This window comes from Acomys minous (assembly GCF_964271855.1).
Source record: "Acomys minous genome assembly, chromosome: 2".
NCBI lineage: Eukaryota > Metazoa > Chordata > Mammalia > Rodentia > Muridae > Acomys > Acomys minous.
In genome coordinates, this window is record NC_140484.1 from 72,936,367 (window position 1) to 72,948,993 (window position 12,627).

The window sequence follows — 12,627 nt, forward strand, 5'->3', positions numbered from 1 at the left end:
CTTTCCTTGGCTGTTGTGCCTCTTGGGGTAACTCTGTAAGCCTGAGATTTCTGTCTTCAGCCCCTTATCTCACTGTGTTCTCAGATCCCTCATGGCCTTGCTTGTTTCCTTTGTCTCTCCTCCAAAGCAGTGCCTGGGGTGGCACAGCTATGGACTGGAAGCGGAAGTTCTCATTGGCCCTTGGCTGTCCTGCCATCTTGGGCAGGCAACTTCACTTTTGAGACTTGGGTTTCTAAATTGTAAAGTATGAAGAAACAAATGTTCACTTTCCAAGGCTGCTATAACGATCGGTGCAAATGAAGAATCACCACTCTAAAGCATTTGGGAGGCACGACTGGTGTGTGGTCAGCCATAGAATCAAAAAAGCAAATCTGGATACAGTTACTTTTAATAAATGGATCAGGGCATGTTATGAAAATCTGAGTGATTCCAAAAGTCAGGTCATCTATCCTCTTTGTTTACATGGCAGCCTGCAAGCCGTGCACAGGCCTCTCACCGTGGCCAGTCAGGTGTAAGAGTGATGGGTAGAAGGGGCCCTATTTCCAGCCTTAGCCATGGTCTTGCACATTCATGAGTGTAATATGTATGTAGGTGCAAAGCCACAGGTTGGTTTGTTTGTTTATAGTGGCTTTTAAAAAGCATTTCCATGTGCTCCTGATCACTCATGTTCTTTTGAAGGGACCAGTGGGGATTCTCAAACTGAGAAAAGACAGTGAGGTGACTTACTTGAGGGAAGCTTGGTAAGCCAGTGCTCTGACAAGACTGCAGGTATTGTATGGCAGCTGCAGGGGCCAATCTACCAACTCTGCGTTAGTTCCCCATGGTTAGATACTCAGTTTACCTGCTTCTTCTCTGAGTTTGTTTCATGGCTTGACAATCTTGGGTGGTATTAGCGCATCCCTTTAGCTTTCTTTAGGTTGTAAGGTTGCAATCTGCATGGTTTTTAGTGTCTTGTTTCTTTGTGATTCTGGGGCTGGAACTCAAGAGTCATAAATAGGTTGGATACATGCTCTGCTGTGCTACAGCCCTAGTGGCTTATTTTAATTTTTTAATGTTACTTTTTATTCTTTTAAGACAAAAATCTCACTTTGAGCCCCTGCTGACCTTGAAATCCTGGTAACCCTCTTGACCCAGACTCAAATGTTGGGACTCTAGGAAAGAGAAAACTTACCTAGCATCCTAGTGCTTTTTTCTTTTTCTTTTCTTTCTTTCTTTTTTCTTTTTGTTTTTTGAGACAGGGTTTCTCTATGTAGCCTTGTTGTCCTGGACTCATTTTGTAGACCAGGCAATCCACCTGCCTCTGCCTCCCGAGTGCTGGGATTAAAGGCATGCGCCATCACGCCCAGCCATAGTGGGTTTTTTAATTTTTAATTTTCCTATTTGAGACTTCAGCTCCTGTGTTCTGCTTTATTTATTTATTCATTAGTTATTCCTTGAGAAAATTCTTTGTCATTGAAAACTTTGGATTTCAGAAATAGAAGGCCACTTGTCCTATATTGCTTTCTGTTGCTATGATAAACACCATGACCAAAGGCAGCCCGGGGAGGGAGGGTTTATTTGGCTTTCATGTCCCAATCACAGACCATCACTGAGGGAAGTCAGGGCAGGAACTACGGAGGAAAGCCGCTGGTTCCCCATGGAGGTGGGGCTGCCCACAGCGGCCTGGGCTCTTCTAGATCAGTCACTAAGAAAATGCCCCAAAGATGTGCTCACAGATTCAGTATGATGGAGTAGTTCCTCAGTTGAGTTGCTCTCTTCCCAGTGGGTGTCAAGTTGACAAAAGCTAACTCTGATGGAAAAGGCTATTGTATTTTCTTTTAAAAAGTTAAAAATTTACTTAAATTTGTTTTTCTTGTATATGTGTATATGTGTTTATGTATATATGTGATGTGTGCATGCAAATGGCGCAACATACATGTGAAGATCAGAGAACAACTTTTGAAAATCTGTTCTCCTCCCACCATGGGATTTAAGGATCGAACTTAGGTGGCCAGATTTGCATAGCCATCACTTTTACTCTGAGCCATCTCTCACCCCAAGGATAGAACCTAGGGCCTCACACATGCTAGGAACAGGTACCCCCTTTCACCGGATTACATTCCTAACCCTTTCTTTCTCTCTTGTTTTGTGATGTGTTTTTATTTATTTTATTTTTAAAAGAATCATGTACCTCAGGCTGTCCTTTAACTTGCTATGTATTGGAGGATGACCTTAAGGTCCTTCCTGGTTCTGCTGCTCTGCCTCTGGAGAGCTAGGATTGTAGGAATATATGTACCATCACGCCTGACTTAGGGTCTGCTAGGGGTCAAACCCAGGGCCTTGAATTTGGAGGGAAAATATTTTGCTAACCAACCTCTACCCCAATCCAAAGTCCTGCTTCAGTTTCCATTTTGTGACAGGGTCTGGTTAAACTGCCTAGGCTGACTTCAGGCTTAATCTTTGGCTCAGTAAGGCTTTGATCTTGAGATCCTTAGCTCTCTGATTAGCTAGAGTATAGGCCTGTTCTGTCAAACCTTCCCCCAAATGTGTGTGTGCTGGGGCCATGGTGAAATGGTCAGCTAGCAGAATCAAAGGACCCGTGTAGGTGACCAGAGCTTGAGTTTATCTGTTAGAGATTTGGGGGAGGAGTTAATCGAAAAGAAAGACATGTGCTTCCTAGATATTATATGACTAGACTCTCAAGGCGTTTAAGAAATTTGCTAAGGATAGGATGATTGGCCAGGTACTAGGGCCCCACAAAGACTTGGTTTTTCTCCTTGTCTGTCTTTGTCAGCTCCTGGTTTGAGGTTGCTATTGGCCTGTTTGACACTGGGGTTTTGCTAATAGCATAATCCCCCGAGGTGATACTCAACAGCTTCTTTTCACTTTTCTGTGTAGAAAGAACTGCCATTGTTACTTTTCTTACGGTCAGATGTGTAGACTGTTGCCTCTGAAGGCACCTGACTTACATTTGGTTTTATCATAGTTTGTGGTAAGAAGGACAAGGCTGTGGTCAGAGGAGCCTGCTTCTGATGATGACCTAGAACACTTTTTCTAGAGCTCAGGTTTCTTCCTCAGAAGTCATACAGAGTGGGTGGATTGTGGAGAGCCGCTCCACACAGGCGCAGGCAGTTTCCTTGGCACATTCTGTAGGCCTTCCACAGCAGTTTCCTCAGGGAGTGTCCCATGGTGCCCTCTCTCGTTACGTTACATAGGCTCCACTGCTGAAGGCTGACTCAGAGTCTGCAGTGGAGAAGGGACTGTTGGCCTTTGGCTTTGCCATGCTAGTGTATGTGTTTGTAAGCACACAGCTGCATTAAGTAACTGTATTATCTGGATTTCTTTTGTACCATAGCCCACTCATGAAGGTTACTTCTCTTGTTTGGATATCTGGACACTGTTTTTGGACTATCTGACAAGTAAAATTAAAAGTCGTCTGGGAGACAAGGAAGCAGTTCTCAACAGGTAACTTTACAACACTGATAAACAGAGAGAGTTTCTATTGCCAGTTATCCTTGTGCCCCGAGGGGCAGCCATGCTGCTGGGCCTGCTCAAGGAGAGCTGAGTCAAGCCCAGGCAGTAATGCTGTCTGACCATTTTCTCTTTTAAAAAGTAACACACAGTTAAAATTCTAGGTATGATAATGCTTTTGTGGTTGTTTTTTAAGGTCCTTGTTTTAGAGATACGTCAGGTATTTATTGGTTGAAGTGCTTTAAAACGACCCATAGCAAGTGTAGAATGCTTGGAGCATAGGAGACACATGGCTGATCTCACGGTTATAAGGGACATAGAAGAAACTCAAGGTTCTTTATGTTTTTAAACTCTGAGATGTGTCATGTTTTTGTGTCCCCCCCTCCTTTGATTTATTTATTGTTTTTCAAGACAGGTTTTTTTTTAATTTGTTTTTTGTTTTTTTGTATAATCCTGGCTGTTCTGGAACTTGCTCTATAGATCAGAAATCCGCCTGCCTCTTTCTCCCAAGTGCTAGGATTAAAGGTTTGCACCACCACTGCCTGGTGTGTTAAAGTTTTCTAATTTAATGAATGCTTGGCATGAAACAAATGACTAGGAAAAGAGCTGGCCATGATAGAGCACACTGGAGGTCCTAGCACTATGGAGGCTGAGGCAAAAGGGGCACAAACTAAAAATCTTCTGCTTCAGAGATAAGTACCAAATAGACTTTCTCCTTGCCAGGGCAAAATACCCGACAATGTTTGGTTCCCGGTTGGTGGACTGTAGGAAGGGTTAGGGGGGAGGTCTTGTTGGAGAAGGTGTGTCACTGGTGGTGGCTTCGAGGTTTCAGAAGCCCATGCCAGGCCCAGTGATTGAGTTCTCAGCCTCTGCTCTAGCACCATGTCTGCCTGTCAGATGCTCCCTACCATGATGGCCATGGACTAACCTCTGAAACAAGCAAGTCCCAACTGAATGCCTTGTTTTAAAAGTTGCATTAATATCTATTTCCTCATAGCCGTAGAACAGTAACAAAGACACAAGGTTTATTATGTCTCAGTATGTGAGGGAACAGATCATCCCTGTGTGTGTGTGTGTGTGTGAGTGTGTGTGTGTGTGTGAGTGTGTGTGTGTGTGTGAGTGTGTGTGTGTGTGAGTGTGTGTGTGAGTGTGTGTGTGTGAGTGTGTGTGTGTGAGTGTGTGTGTGTGTGAGTGTGTGTGTGTGAGTGTGTGTGTGTGTGAGTGTGTGTGTGTGTGAGTGTGTGTGTGTGAGTGTGTGTGTGTGTGTGAGTGTGTGTGTGTGTGAGTGTGTGTGTGTGTGTGTGAGTGTGTGTGTGTGTGTGAGAGAGAGAGAGAGAGAGAGAGAGAGAGAGAGAGAGAGAGAGAGAAGAGGAGAGGAGAGGAGGAGAGGAGAGGGGAGGGGAGGGGAAGGGAGGGAGAGAGAGAGACAGAGAATGATAGTCCTCCACTCTCTCCTTTTTATTCTATCAGGAACTCTGCCCCTAGCAATGAGGATGGGTCTTCCCACTTCTGTTAACAACAACAACAACAACAACAACAACTACTACTACTACTACCACCTCCTCCTCCCATCACCACTGCTACTTATTACTACCACCACTGCCACCACCACTGCCACCACCACCACTGCCACTCCCCCCCCCCCCCCCATCACTACTGCTGCTGCTGCTGTTTTGGTTTTTTGAGACAGGGTTTCACTCTGTAGCCCTGGCTGTCTAGGATCTTACTCTGTAGATCAGGCTTGCCTGGAACTCACAGAGATTTACCTGCTTTTGCTTCCTGAGTGCAGGGACTAAAGGTGTATGCCACTATGCTCAGCTCTTAATTATATTTTTAAATATAGAAAAACGGAGAATGTCTTTCTTGCTTTACAGACAGAAAACTTATTTCTTGTCCAGTATAATGCCCATGCCATGGCCAGGGAGAGTTTAGCATGCTAGCAGGTAATGGCAGGATCCACACACAGAAAAGGTTAAGTATCAGCTTTTCTTAGCAGTGTAAACCCTAGCATTTTATATGTTCTCTTGTGTAACCTGTAGGCCAAAGATTGCATCCTGTTTGTTTTCCATTGTGCCAGCCCTGAGTCTTACGTTTCAGTGTGTTCAGTAGTCTTGACGGGCACTTGCAAATGGGCTTCAGCTCTAGGCGCCGTTCTGCCTAACTCAGGGGAGAGGCTGCAGACTGCCCCCCGCTTCGCGACAGCTTCTGTGTCTGCACAGTGTTGACAAGAGCAGTCGCTGTGGTCATCAGGACATGGCCTCAGGAGGAGCCCGGGCTTTGAAAGCTCACTCTGTAGTTTGTACTTGGTTGTCCTTAGGTAACTTTCTTCAGGAAGGTTTTGTTTCTCTGTTTGTTGGTGACAGTTGTTGAGACTAAGAGCTAACGTTTAGAATGCTTGGCTTGGTGTGAGTGGGTAGTAAATGGTGCCAGCGAGGTTGTGCCAGCCAGCTGCCACTGCAGCGAGTGCCTGGAGGAAAGGTATATTTTGAGTTCAGAAGTTTCATTCCATAGTCATTTGCTCCTCTTGTTTCTGGGCCTCGGTGAGGCAGAACATAGTGGTGGGACGCATGGGCGGAGCAAGGCTGACCACACCTGAGTGGCCAGGGAAGAGGTGAGGGAAGGAGAAAGCAGGGCCAAGCTGTGCCCGTCCAGGTCAGGCCTCCAGTGACCTACCCAACTGTCACCCCCAAGACCCAGCTCTTAGCAGCACATCTCCTTCCGTGTGTGAGTCATTGCAGGGTACTTCCAGCCTCGAGAGTGCTGTGGCAATGAACGCCCTTTCCCAGAAGTAGCGCCAAATGGAGGAAGTGGACATTTCCTCCTGGGAAGAGAGGCTGTAGTAGGTCTCTAGAAGAACTCTTTCATTGCTAAGGTTTTGTGGATTTTTAAAGTAAATACACTCCAAGTTTAAACTTTTGTTCTTTTGTTTGCGAGCATCCTTCGATTGCAGAATAGCTTCTGAGTTGCTCTAGTGTTGGGTCAAGTGCGGTATGGCTGGAGAGTGTGTTCATGTAGCGGAAAACTTTTTACACAGTAGAAGCTCTGGTGACATTACCAGCTTGGACAGTTTTGTTTTTGAATGCAATTCTTCAAAGAAAAGCCATTTCATAAAAATGCGTCTCTTGTACACCAAACAGGCATACCTTTTGGTTTGGGGGACTGTGCCTCACTTTTTATGTTTAGTGATAGATTCTCTTTTATATCTTATAGTTTAGAATGAACTGGAAAAGTGATTACTATGAAAGTGCTCTTTAAATCACAGTGCAGACAGGAGGTGTGGAAGACATGACACCACTGAGGAGATTGCTAGTGTTAAAAAGTACAGGTTACTGGAGATTGTTTGCACCGGTAGGTGGGACAGTGACATAGGGAGTTTAACTGCTTCTTCTGCTTCAAGGATTCTTTGTGGTCAGGTGCTGGGCTGACACATTTTTGCCTGCACAATGGATATCTTGTAGGAGGGTTAGGATCGAAAGTCATGCATATAAAACATAGACACTGTGTTGATCTGTATTAAACACTCTAATGGTATAGTGATGATGACGACAAGAAATAATGTAAAATGCTGCTGCCACTTGACTGTGGTGGTGACCATGGGCAACTAAAGTCCTTTTGCCCTTTCTGCACAGCAGCCTGCCGTCTGAGAGAACAGTGCTCAGGAATTCTGGTTGGCTCCTTTAAATGCTGGGACATTTTCTCATTGATAGTTTTACTTTTTCTAAATTAAACCTTATTTTTCACGACTTAAAAAAATATCTATTTTTATTTATGTGTCTGATTAGTATGTACATGTGTGTGTGCCCGTGGAAGCCAGATGTCAGCTCCCCTGAAGCTGAGCTGCCTCATGTAGGTGCTGGGAACTGAACTCACTCTCTGAAACAGCAATGCTCTGAACAGCTGAGCCATCTCCTCACCACCTTCTTGACATTTATTGTGTGTGTGTGTGAGTATGTATGCCATGTGTGTGCAGGTGCTCATAGAAGCCAGAAGAGGTGTCACAGACATGAGGACCTGGTCTGTGGGAGCAGCTAAGGGGGTGTCAGATCCCCCACAACTGGAGTTACAGGGAATTGTAAACCACTGCTTGTCAGTGCTAGGAAACAAACTCAGGTCCATTTTTAAACTTCTGAGCCATCTCTCCAGCCTTGTAATTATTTTTAAAATATGTATATGTAACAAAACAGAAAAATGAAGTCCTTAAAGCTGGATTGATTTATGTTAAACAGTAGCCACCTCCTAGAACCTATTTTTCTTGCTTAACACTCTAGTGGTTGAAGGAATGGCGTGAAAGAACAGCACCAAGATAGTCCACAGGAAGAGCACTGGCCCTGGCCTTACGTCATCCCTTACGTTATGTGTCTCTACAAGCATGTTAAGTATAGAAGCTTTTAAGTTAAGGATTTGAAGGTTTGGAAGTCACTGTTGTGTCTAGTGTATCAGAGATGAGTTGTTTATGTGAGCAGCTGAACAAGACCATTAGTGCTGCTAATCACCATACTTATTTTCACTATGAGGCTAGTAATGTGATGGGATGTTTGTCATCTCAGAGCACAGGCATGCTTTTAGAATCACATCTGTGGCTTAAGCCGAACTTCAAAGCCGATGGGTCTATAGGAAGTAGTCAGAACTTGTTTTCTTGCTGTCTCAAATGGGAAGCATAGGTGTGGTTAAGTCACAAAGGCAGCACTCAGTTCCTGTCCCTTGTGTTTTAGTTCTGCACTATTTGTTGTAACAAAGTGGCATTGTAGGCTGCAGACTTTGAAGCACAAAGGTACTCAGATTTATTTGTGGTCCTGGGAGTTTGGAAACTGCATGTTCTTGCTTTGTGAGAATGTTCAAGTTTCTGGCTGAGAACTGGTGGGACTTGAGGACTTGGGCCAGTGTTAAGGTCAGTGTCTGTATCAGAATTGTGGATGGAGGCGACTGTCCTGCGCATGAGTTCCACAGCAGCATAGAGAGCCCACTGTTGAGGTCCGCATGCTCCTTTGTTCTGGAAGTATTTGTATCTTCCTCACACTGTGAAGGATTTGGGGCCTTGGCTTGCAGTTAGTGCTCACCGAAAAAGTGTTCACTACCTGTTCCCCGCCCCTCCTTTTTCTTTTTCCTTTTTTTGGGGGGGTGGGGGGAGGTGCTCATCAACAGGGCTGGGCACTGTGTAAAATTTGGGTTTTACAGGAAGAGGAAGAAACCAGTGTGGGAAGCAAAGCAACCTAAAGTTATTGTGTCATGTCCTGTAAACTGTTTTGTCACAAAAGTACTGATATGTGCTGGCTGCTGACTCAAGGAATTTGAGTGTCATTAAAATAGACTGTTTAAAAAAAAAGTGGCTATTCTGCTTAAGAAGGAGGTGCTGCAGTTTTACATGACTCTGGGCAGTGCTAATAAAAGTGTTAACAAGATATAGGGCAGAGTTGCAGTAGCCAGGTAGCCCCTACCAGGAGATGTTTATGTACCAGAGTATCCAGGATTTTGTATCAGTTCCTTGCAGTCACTGACTTGAACTCCATTCGCTTCTGTGTCTAGACTCGTTTGCTTGTTTGTATTTATTGGGCATCTACTTTTTAGTTGCTTTAACTTGGCTAGTTTTGTCCAGTTGAGTTTGTGTCTACTAGAGTTTTTTTCCATTTATACATATGTGTTGTTTTAAAGGTTTTTGTTTTGTGTGTATTAGTGTGGGCCTGTCTGTGCGCCACAGATGTGTGGTGCCCAAGGAGGCCTGAAGAGCATTGTGTCCTCAGGAACTGAAGTCATAGACAGTTGCTAGTTGCCATGTGGCTGCTGGTAACTGAACCTGGGTCCTATACAAGAGCAGCAAGGCCTTCTCAATTACTGAACCATCTCCCCAGCCCAGTATATGTACATTTAATACTGTATAGTTCTGCCTAAGCACTACTTCAGCTTTATCAAGAGTTTAATATATGCCATGTCACTTAATTTAAATTATTAAATTTCACTTTAAAATCTGTTTAATTTCTAAATATTTGGAGACTTCCCATATATCCTTGTTAGTGTTTTCCAGTTCAGTTTTGTTATCTAGATATACTTGATTGATTTTTAGTTCTTTTAAGTTCCTTAAGGGGCTGGAAAGATGGCTTGACAGTTAAGAATATTGGCTGCTCTTTCAGGGGACCTGAATTTGATTGCCTGCACTCATGGTGGCTCACACCCATCTGTAACTTCAGTTCCAGGGGAACCTGAGCTCTCTTTTTGCCCCCTTAGGTAATCAGGCATGCACATGGTAGACAGTCTTAAATGCAGGTAAAACACCCACCCATACACATAAAATAAAATAAAATAAAATAAAATAAAATAAAATATTTATGCTCAGAGGAGCCTCTCTATTATGAGGATACCAGTGCTGCCGGTTAAGATCTAAACTTAACCCTTTTTACCTCTTTAGCGACCCTGCCCCAAATAGAGTTAGACTGAGGGGCTGTTCTTTCACATAGACACAGTTAGTTTCTACCAATTTACTTGACATTGCCACCTGCTGGCAGTCTTTCTCATGGGAAGGGCAGTTGGAGGGGACTCAGATGGAGAATGAGAAGTGGAGAGGACAGGCAGATGAGCTCTCCTAGGAGCCCTGCTGCCGCAGTCAGGGTTCTCTGGCTAAACAACGTGATCAAGAGCAACTTGGAGGAAAAGGTCTTTTCATTTATAGTTCCACATCACAGTCCATCACGCTGGGCAGGAGCTGATGCAGACGTCATGGAGAAATGCTGCTTACTGGCTTGCTCTCATGACTTGCTTAGCATGCTTCCCACGGCCACCTGCCATGGGTGGTACCACCCACAGTGACCTGGGCCACCCAGCATCAATCACTGATAAAATGCTCATAGACTTTCCCTACAGACCAATCTGGTGGGGAGATTTTCTCACTTAAGGTTCTCTCAAATGACTCTAGCCTATCAAGTTGACATAAAAATTAGCTAGTACACCCACGTCAGTCATTTCTTTTTGTCTATTGGGAAATGTAGTGTTTTAGCTGTTCTCAATGCCGTTGTGCACTTACTCAGGGCGGGAGTGGTGTCAGGGAATAGGTATAGAGGAGCAGCTGGGGTCTCTGTCGCATCCACACGCTCTGTGACACCCACCACGTACTTGGGGAGCTGAGTTACTTGTGTGCCTTTAGCACAGTTCCTGATGGAGTTTAATTTCTAAGTACTACAGGACTTTTGCATGTGGAGTTGCCAACTGCCAGTGATGCTTTCTTCTCATTTAGAGTTCTCTTTTATGTACAGTCTTGGAATTCCATTTTATCTGGGCAGTGGCAAAATCTGTGTTCTAGTCTGAAAGGGATTTTCTTTCTGTCTGTGAGAATGTTTTGATCAGACATAACAATTTATAGCAAAACACCTACTATATTATAGATTATGTCACAGGAAAATAGCAGGGAATGAGCTGTAGGCCTGAGTGTTGTTACCTTCCTGGACATCCACTCAAGTGGGATTCCATCCTCCCCCCCCCCCCCCCACACCTTGTTGTAAATTTTATCAGTAATTTCCCCATCCAGTATACTTTTCTGGGCTATACTCAGTGGCTATTCTATTCCAGGTTGGGTGCTCGCTGTAATATTAAATCACTTAAAAACAATGGTGCAATCTTGTGGGGAGGGAGTAGTACCTGCCCATAGGTAGAAAATGAGCTGTGTACCCATCTAATTAAATGTCATAGCCCAGGAGGATTGTTGGGGCTGCAGAGTATCTCTGTGGCTGGTAATGCTTTGGACTAGATGGACTATAGTTGTTGACCTTGGTTTACTTCTTTTGAGTTTGGCTCTCTTGGGATATGGTGGTAAATTGGTTTAGGGTACTACCAGGAAACCATGCTTACTTTAATGTAGACAGTTGATTAAATAGTGTTAGAAGGCTAAGAAAGCAATGAGAGAGGCAACACAGTTGATAATACAGGAAGCAGCTCTACCACTAAGCCAGGGGCAGAGAAGGGGACCAGTGAGTTAAGTAAGTTCCATGTAGTTGGTAGCTCTCTAAAGAGTAGACCACATCCTTTGTCCCAGGTGCTCTGATGAGGCCTAGGAAGCTGGCATTCACGGTTCCTTCAGGAGCTCCTGGCCCACTGAGTATGTGAGTGAGATAGGTGCCAGGCATGTAGAGTGAAGTTGGGAGGGGGGGGGCATAGCTGATGCTGGGCAGCATCGCCAGAGAGCAAGACCATGGAAAGATGAAACCCTTCACCTTCTTGAGGCTTCCTCTAGCATCCCTGCGGCAGAGTCTAAAAGGCCCAGAAGTATGCTCCATAGAGGCTCAGCCCCAGTTCACAGTGCTTACAAACAGGAACAATATCTTAACTGTTCTTAGAAGCTTTTGCCTCAGGAAAGGCAAGCATTTAGGCAGCGTAATGTGTTCTTAAAAATAAGCGGTTGAGCCAGGTGGTGGTGGTGCATGCCTTTAATCCTAGCACTTGGGAGGCAGAGGCAGGTGGATTGCTGTGAGTTGGAGGCCAGCCAGGGCTAAAACAGAGAAACCCTGTCTTGGAAAAACAAACAAAACAATGCCCCTTCCAACCTCCCCCCCCCCCAAAAAAAAAGGTGAGAGAAGAAGTGTGATACCGTGTATTCTGTAATAACGCAGTCTCTCCTATGCTAGGCTTTTATTGTGGAAAGTAGCCAGACGTAGGGCTTGAGACATGTCTTTGATAATTACTTTTAGATATAAACTACAGGGTTATGATTTTGTCAAGTCCTTTTAAGTGGTCTTAAAATTAATTGAAGATTGAGTTTTGGGTTTGGCTGAAAGCCACTGCTAATTTATATATGTAGAGAGAACATGAGATGTGAGTTAGGGAGCCCTGGTTTCAAGATAGCTAGATTTGTTAATTTTGTGCAATTTAATTACAGTTTTCTCATCAGGAAAATATGGGTGATGGTGTTAATCTGGGTGTGGTGACACACGCCCATAGTCCCTGCACCTGAGGTAGAGGCAGGTGGCTCTCTGAGTTCAAGGCTAGCCTGCTTCTACAAGGCTACACAGGGAAACCCTGTTTTGAGTCCCCCCTCCAAAGTATTACTCATTGATATTCGTATACAATACTGTAGTCCCTATGGAAATGATTTACAACCAACACACATACACATACACATACACACACACACACACACATACACACTTAAAATTCTGTAGTAAAATAAAAGACGTCATTTAAAATGCTATACTAGAA

General features: G+C 44.3%; 1 protein-coding gene across 3 annotated transcripts in view; it reads left to right on the forward strand.

The window, feature by feature from the left end:
- The window catches only part of XPO6 (exportin 6), a 99,465-nt gene that overhangs the window by 55,629 nt on the left and 31,209 nt on the right, over positions 1 to 12,627 (forward strand). For all 3 annotated transcript variants that reach the window (XM_084773904.1, XM_084773905.1, XM_084773906.1), the window contains one exon: positions 3,335 to 3,444. In XM_084773904.1, coding sequence (XP_084630030.1) covers positions 3,335 to 3,444 — 110 coding nt within the window. The remainder of the gene's footprint in view (positions 1 to 3,334; positions 3,445 to 12,627) is intronic.